Source organism: Myotis lucifugus, unplaced genomic scaffold, assembly GCF_000147115.1.
Source record: "Myotis lucifugus unplaced genomic scaffold, Myoluc2.0 scaffold_465, whole genome shotgun sequence".
NCBI classification, from domain to species: domain Eukaryota; kingdom Metazoa; phylum Chordata; class Mammalia; order Chiroptera; family Vespertilionidae; genus Myotis; species Myotis lucifugus.
Window position 1 is genome coordinate 702,964 of NW_005871513.1, and position 7,784 is coordinate 710,747.

General features: G+C 59.8%; 1 protein-coding gene and 1 pseudogene across 1 annotated transcript in view; one reads left to right on the plus strand and one right to left on the minus strand.

The window, feature by feature from the left end:
- The window catches only part of PTPA (protein phosphatase 2 phosphatase activator), a 28,496-nt gene extending 25,281 nt beyond the window's left edge, over positions 1-3,215 (plus strand). The window contains exon 9 of the mRNA XM_014445591.2: positions 1,752-3,215. Coding sequence (XP_014301077.1) covers positions 1,752-1,829 — 78 coding nt within the window. The 3' untranslated portion in view covers positions 1,830-3,215. The remainder of the gene's footprint in view (positions 1-1,751) is intronic.
- A 2,236-nt stretch (positions 3,216-5,451) lies between these two features.
- On the minus strand, positions 5,452-7,449 carry LOC102435180 (annotated as a pseudogene).
- Between the last annotated feature and the right edge of the window lie 335 nt (positions 7,450-7,784).

Here is a 7,784-nt window from a genome sequence, read left to right on the forward strand (position 1 = left end):
CCAGTGCTTCCAGGGCCCTCGGGTGGCGGGCCGGTCCCTCCTGTGCTGGCTCTTCCTTCTAGAGTCCCCGGGCCCAGAAGGGCCTGCAGGCCTGCGCCTCCAGCTGGGACAGGCTGAGGTGTGGCTGGGCCGGCTCGCAGACCAGGAGTTCCCTTTCACTGTCACTGTGGAGCAGCCGCTGTCTTTGCCTCCAGCAGCCTCTCCCGCTGTCTTTGCCTCCAGCAGCCTCTCGCCTTAGCCCAGCCCCTCCCTTTGCTGGGGCCTGGGGCCTGGGGCCTGGGGAAGCTGGTCCAGGGCCCTGAGGGTAGAGTGCAGAGAACTCTGCTCCACCCCCTCCCCAAGCCGCCTGCCTTTGCAAGGAGAAGCAGGTTGACCTTTGACCCTTTTTCAAATTCCAGGGCCCTGCTCCCCCCTTTTACAAACTCCCACCACTTCCTCCATGACATAAGCACAATGGCAGCTGACTTTGCCTCTGGCCTAGATCTGCTGCTGCTCCTCCCCCCAGGGACCACCCCAGCTGCTGCTCCCCACTTTCTCTGCCCCGGGCCCTGGAGCCTGGATGGAGCCTGGAGTCGCGCTCCAGCACTGAGCTTGGTTGCCTGTCCTTCCACGTCCACTGCACAAAAAGATCCCCTTTTCCTGCTCACCTCCTGGCCTCCCTCCAGGGCTGTGGCCCCCCCCCCCCCCCCCACACACACACACACAGCAGCCGCTGAGACGAGGGAACTGGGCGGCCATGGCAGGCCTCTGTCCCTCTAAACCAGTTGGAAGTTGCGACCACAGCCACAGAATGGAGCTCACCCCCTCTAAGGCCGTAAATTTTGTTCCACCCCAGCCAGGAAGTGCCCAACACATTCTGGTTGTTTCTGTGCGAGGAGGCAGAGCCTCAGATGCCTGGAGCCGCTGCCTGTGAGAACGGCTTGTGACCAGGGCCTGTGTGCAGGGAGCTGGGGGCTGGGGCCCTGGGGCCCCTCCCCTTCCTGGCCCTGTGGTGCTGAAGCATTGCCGTCCCCGGCCTGGGGTCTGCCTGCGGACGAGGCCAGCTTCTGGGGGCGCTTGTACATTCACTCTCTCCGTCTCCTCTCCTCTCCTCTGCAGCGCTCTGGGCCGAGGCCCTGGTGGGCTGGGTGTGGGGAGTAGGGCCATCCATCCCCTTGCCCAGGCCCTTGTTCTCTGCCCCCACAGGCTCCTGGGAGTTGCCCTGGAGGGGGCTGTCAGCTGGTTCTTACTGTCTCTGAGGTGCCAAGATGCCTTTTTCAGCCCAAAGAACTGAAAATTAGAAAAAATGGGTCTCGGACTGTTCTCAGGCTTGGGTTCCAGTGTCCCCATACCTTTACCTTTGTCCCAGGCTGGGACCTGGGCTAAGGGGTCCCCTAAAGAGCTGGATGGAGGGTTCTTTTTGCCTCTGGGGCCAACTCCCCCCTGAGGCCAAGCAATGTCCCTTGGCTGCCTCTCTTCTCGGCTTTTGCTTTGGGGGTTGGGCTGCCTTCTCTCTCTCTCTCTCTCTCTCTCTCCTGCCCCCCACTCTCCCACTCAACCTCATTCTCATTTGGTGGGTCTGATAGTCTTGGAGTGGGTGGGTCTTGGTGGGAGGGGTGGTCAGGAACAGGGCTGCTCTGAGGCTGGGCCACCTCCTGAGCCCGGACGGACACCTTTGGACTGACTGGTTTGAGCTCTGGAGTTGTCCAGGTCCCTTGGAGGCCTGAGCCGTGCAGCCCTCACCGCTCTGCTCTTTGCCTCCTTCCGCACAGTGCCTGGAGAAGTTCCCAGTGATCCAGCACTTCAAGTTCGGGAGCCTGCTGCCCATCCACCCCGTCTCACTGTGCTAGGAGGGGCTGAGCAGCCAGAGCCGTGGCCGCAGTTGCAGTTCCGGTGTCTGCCCCTCCCGCCCCCAGCTATGGTCCCCTCCCGCCCCCTCCCTCTGTTCTTTCTGTTTGATGAGAGGCTGTCTGTTGGGGTGGGTAGTGGGTGCGGGTGGAGGAGGGCTCAGGGCGTAAGGCTGAAATACTCAAGTTGGGAGAAGTGACCAAAGTGTGGCCAGTTTCCTGACTCCGCCAGGTGGCTGGTCCCTGGGCCGTGCCCCACCCCTAGCCTGCCTCTCCCTGTCCAGTCCTATTTTGAGATCCAGGCTGTTCTGGGCCACTGCCCCCAGGGAGGGAGGGTTTTGCTGATGTTGTTGCTCTCTTGGGGTTGGAGCAGTTGCCCCCCACAGGTGGGTCCATTTCCCAAGCCGCATTGGGTGGTGGGTGTTCTGAGGGCTGGAGGCCGAGACTGGTGGCAGCCTTGGCTGGAGTCGGGCAGGGAGAGTCATTGGCTGTTCTTGCCAGTAACCCTTCCAGCTCCTCACGGCTGCCCTGGGCCTTTGAGTACCTGTGTTCAGTGCCTCATCCTGGCTTTTCTGTTCTCTGGCCTTGGCTTTGCTGGGTTTTCTGCCATGGCCAAGCCTGTCCTCCCCGAGAATAGCCTCTGGAAGCTGCCCTTTGGGTGGGGCTGGGCTCCTGGTGAGGCCTCCACTCCAGCTTTCTCTGGGGGGCAGGGGGAGTGGGGGGGCGGCAGGGACTGAGGAGGGGCTCTGGGCCAGCTGTGGTTGGGGAGAACCTGGCTTCCTCTCCGTGCATTCTCACGACCACTTCTGTTTCCTCCTCACCGCGGCTTCTTTTCCAGGGCCCTTGGCCTTGCTTCCCTGCCCTGTGGACGGTGGTGAGTGGCTGCGGGAGGCTGAGAAAGCCTGCTCCCTTTCCTCCCCCCTCCCTGGACTCCCTGCTCAGGATGAGGGAGCGATGGCCCCCCAAGCCCAGGCTTTGGCTCTGAGGATGGGCAGGCCCACCCACAGGGTGAGGGGGTCCCGGTAGCAGCATGTCCGTTCCGGAGTTTCCTGGGGCTGCTCCTGGGACTGACTCTTGCAGACCCGCCCCTGCCCAAGCCCGGGCTGCCCTTCCGCATTCACCACTCCTCATGTCGGCCCACATGCCCTTTGGGGACGGGGAGCACACGAGAAGCACAATCCAGGGTTTGACCCTGGGATCCGGGTCAATGGCCTGGCAGAGGCTGGGACAGGAGTCACTGGAGCCACAGACATAATTCCCCGAGGAGAGGCGCCATCAGTGTCCACCTCCCTCCTAGGTCCAGACCACGCCTTCCTGTGCCCCCACAGGCCCCTCAGCCCCTTGGCGCCTTCATTGCTGTTCGGATTAAAGCCTCTGTTTTGCACCTGTCATCTGTGTCTTTTTTAAAAATAATGTTTTTATTGATTTTAGAGAGAGAGAGAGACATCCATCTGCTGCCTCCCCAGAACTCAGATCCAGCCCACAAACCTGGGCATGTGTCCTGACTTGGAATCGAACTGGCAACCTTTCGGTGCATGGATGACACTCAACCAATGGAGCCACAGCAGCCAGAGCCACCTGTGTCTTTCATGTCACATGTTCTATCTTCACAGGACTATGTGTCCCCCCCATCAAGTCCCCTTCCCCTGGGCCCTGGAGTCTAGGGCTCGAGCTGTTTCACCGGGGTGTGGGGTGGGACTTTCCTGGGCAGTGAGGAGGTGCCCCGCTGGACCTGTTGTGGTTGCCCACGCAGGCATGGGAGCGGAGACCTGGGTTCAAATCCTGAGTGTCTGCACCCCGGCTCTAAGGTCTTAGGTAAATTACTGAATCTCTCCGAGCCTCAGCTTCCTCATCTATAAACGGGGACAATCCCAGGGCAGCTGCCGGGATGGGGGAAGGATGTGAAGTCCTCAGCCCGGGGCCTGGCACAGAAGTGCCCAGTGCTCACTGTGGCTCTTCCTGGAGAAGCAGCCCCTCTGGGCTCTGGCTCAGCCCAATCTGGCCTGGGAGCCTTGGGACCGGACTTGGCTATGAAATGGGCCCCTGCAGTTTTTAGGGGTGCCCTCTTCCTCTGTACCCCTGTGTCTCATCCTGGTGAGGGGGGGTCGGCTGTTGTGCCTGAGACTCCTTGGACTTCCTTCCACACTCCTGCCCTGGGCTTCCGTCTCCAGCGAGGCTTCTCAGAAGACAAGAGCCGGAGTCTTCTCCTGGCCTCGAGGTCTCGCCGAGCAGGGGAGCCGCCATCCTGGAGCCCAGCTCTGGAGTCAGGCCGCACTCGGTAGTGAGGAGACCCTGATCTGAAACATGGGCAGAGTGATACTGAGAGCACAGACATGCGCTCCTACAACAGCTGCCTGCACACCCCTCGTTCTAGTGTGGGTGCAGCAGCGGGCCCTGTGCCAGATGCTGGGGGTGCTGTGCATGAGGAAGGACTGGCGAGGGGGTTACCTGCGTCACAGGGTTCACGGGTGGGTCGGGACAGGCACCTCAGAGGACATGAGAGCTGAGACCTGAGGAGGAGCCAGGGGCGGGGCAGCGGGGACCAGGGGCAAGGGTGGGAGGGAGTGGGAACCAGGCATGGTGGCTCCCGGAAGCACAGGGCCCCGTCCAAGTCCAGAAGCAGGAAAAAGGACTGCGCAGTCGGGTTGCAGAGCTGAGCTCTGGTGGACACCTACTTCCCCTGGAGGAGTTTTGTTGTAAAGGAGCAGGGACCAGACGGGGAGAGGGTGGGGGCTCGAGGTCATGCTCAGGCGGTCTGCACACCGTTCTGTGCGGGAGTCACCAGGAGCAGGAGAGGCCGTATGCAAGCGAAAGGGAGGGGCCTGGAGGGAGCATCCCTGACTAGGTGCCCGGCTGCCTGTCCACGGTGCGGGCACCTCGGTGGCGCATTGTGCTGGGTTTACTTCAGAGAAACTGTGGCCATGGGTGCCCGGGGCCGAGTGGGGGAGGGGCCGGAGGCGACGGGTGGACGAGGTGTGGACAGTAGGGCCAGCGGGACACGGAGGACATTGGCCAGGGCTGCAGGGGGGGAGCCTGCCGAGGAGCTGGGATGGGGCATGCGGGGGAGCGGTACCGCCTGCCACACCGGCTTGGCCTGTGCTGCTGCCTCATCCTCGGAGGGGCGTGGGCCTGGAGCTGGGCCGGGAAGCGGGGGCTTCTCACCATTTGGGCAGAGAGGCCCCAGGAACAAGGGGACCGCCAGCCGTGCTCCTGCCTGGCGGTCAGGGGCCCGGGGGCACTCCGTGCTCACGGGGTGAAAGCGAAGAGGCCTCTCCTTTTTCAAGGAGAAAACCCGCAGGAAGCAGCTGGAGTGGGAGGCGGCGAAGGTGAGCGCTTGGTGCGCCAACACTTACACCAGCGGGGAAGCCAACGACAACTACCCACGTGCCACCCACAGGACTTTGGGGGACACGGTGGGAAAGGTGAGACTCCTGCCGTCAAGAGCCTTCGGGGAGCCATGTGCACAGCTTGTAGGAAGGGGATGATCCCGCGCCTCCCTCCCTCCTCCCCAGCCTCTTTTTTTTTAAATCTTTAATTTCTTTATTGGTTAAGGTATTACAAATGTGTCCTCTTCTTTATTGCTACGTTCATGTAAAAAGTTTGATATCTTTGGGGTAGTAAAGAAAGCCACAGTGTATATAAAGAAAGTTGTAGGAAGTTAAAAAAAATGGCTTTAGTGTTTAGAAAAGCAGTTATGAATTACTCCTTGGGTTTACTTATCCAGGCGATCGAAATTCTGGGTTTGGAACTCTTGGAAGTCCTGTGGGATGGTGTCATTGCAGCGATACCTAAGGTTGGACCAAATGATGTTTTCTTGGGAGAAGCAGAAGACGCCGAGCCGGCCTCCTCGCATGGTGGTGTCTGTGGTGACTCCAGAGTCAGCCACCAACTCAGAGCCTTCACAGAATCGCACCCTGGCGTAGCCCACCTGGGGCCTGTGCTGCAGGAACCGGCGGGAGGACACCTTTTCCTTCCAGCCCACGTTCCTGGAGTCCTTCCACAGCAGCCTGACCTGGTCGCTGGTGTCCGTGTGCCACAGGGAATTTCGGAGATGCTCCCCTGGACCTGTCTGGGACTTAACAGCCTTAAGCTGAATGCCAGGTTCTGCAACAGCCCGGAACGGGGTGGCCTGCCAGTACGTCTGCTCTGTCTGCTTCCACGTGACCGCGTAGGAGCTGGAGCTGTCCTGGGAACCAAAGATGAAGCCGGCATAGTCATCATCCGTCTGGGTATTGACGTGGGAGGTCCCCTCGCAGTCAACTCCATTAAGAGCCGTGTATCCGACTGCCAGCCCAGGGTCGCTGTTCATGGTCTGCACAGTCTCCATGCCCTGGTTCAGGACCACCCAGTTGGGATCGATCTGGGCGTCCCCTTCAGGGTCCAGGACACGGTCTGGTCGGCCCTGACGTCGGTCAGGGTGGCCTCAGCATTCTCCGGGCAGACGTCAATCCGATCGATGACCTTGTCCTGGTCAAAGTCTGTCTCACAGAGGTCTCCCACGCCGTCACTCTTGCTGTCCTCCTGGGCCGGGTTGGGGACCAGCCGCAGTTGTCCGGACCAGGGGGCACCAGGTCTGGAATGCCGTCATTGTCATCATCATCATCCCACTCGTCACCGATTCCATCCTTATCAGTGTCCAGCTGCGAACTGTTAATGACGGCGGGGCAGTTGTCTGCGCTGTCCTGGTGCCCGTCTCCGTCGCTGTCCTGATTGGTGTCACAGGAGCCCCCAGCCAGATCGTTGTCCACATCAGACTGGTTGGGGTCGCTGACATCAGGACAACTGCCTCAGGCATCCCCACGCCATCGCCATCCCCGTCCTGTTGGTCACGATTGGGAACTTGCTGGCAGTTGTCAGAATGTTTTTTATTCCATCTCCATCCATGTCATCATCGCAGGCATCCCCTTCCATCCCCATCGGTGTCTTTCTGGTCATCATGTAGGACGTCCCGGCAGTTGTCACAGGCATCCCCAACGATATCTTGGTCGCTGTTCCTTTGGTCCACGTTGTGAGTCAGGACACAGTTATCCTGCTCATTCAGGACCCCGTCGCCGTCAGCATCCTCATCACAAGCATCGCCAGTGCCGTCTCCGTCTGCATCTTCTTGGCCGTAGTTTGGCACGGACTTGCAGTTCCTTGCAGAGCATGGCAGTTCCTCGTCTGGGTAACTGTCAGTGTCCACATCCTTCCCACAGAAGTAGCCACCGCCAGCCCATCTGACACGCACGTCACATCCCCTGCCTCTCCTCCATGCACTGCGCGTTCACACCGCCAGGGTTCAGTTCTGGGTTTCTGCAGTTTCCCTCCGGTTTGCATCCCCTCGTCTGGTCACCAGTGTACCCGGGTTTACAAGGCCCGCAGCGGTAAGATCCTAAAGTGTCAGTGCGTATCGAGGTGAGAACACACGCTCCATTTCGACACTCATCAATATCAGTGCAGACCTGTTTATTAGACTTAGCAAAGCTGATCCCCGCACCCTGCACCATGGACCCTGTGAAGCCCCCGGGCAGGCGTCACATCTGAAGCCGGGAGCTAAGTTCACGCAGCGCACACCCGGGTAGCAGGGATGGTTTTTGCACTCATCAATGTCAGGGCAGCGCCTCGCGCCTCCCTCCCTCCCTCCCTCCTCCCCAGAGGCGCTCCCCCCTCCTCCCTCACCTCTTCAATCCCCGGGCTGATGCTCTATCCACTGAGCCAAACCAATCTGCACTCCTCTACCTCCCTTTTTTTTAGGGCCTAAGGTAGAGGGTTTCAATCACCTTCTTTTTCTGGTGGATTCAACTAAGACCACTTTGTTGAGGGTGAAGCACTCACATTTGCCTCTTTGTTGATCACTGAGAGAGAAAGAATTCTACAGGGCCCCTGTAGTTACATTGTGAAATCCCTATGTGAGGGAGAGAGAAAAGGAGAATATGTCATTTCTTTCCATGTCTCTAATATTCAGAAATATTCCCCCAA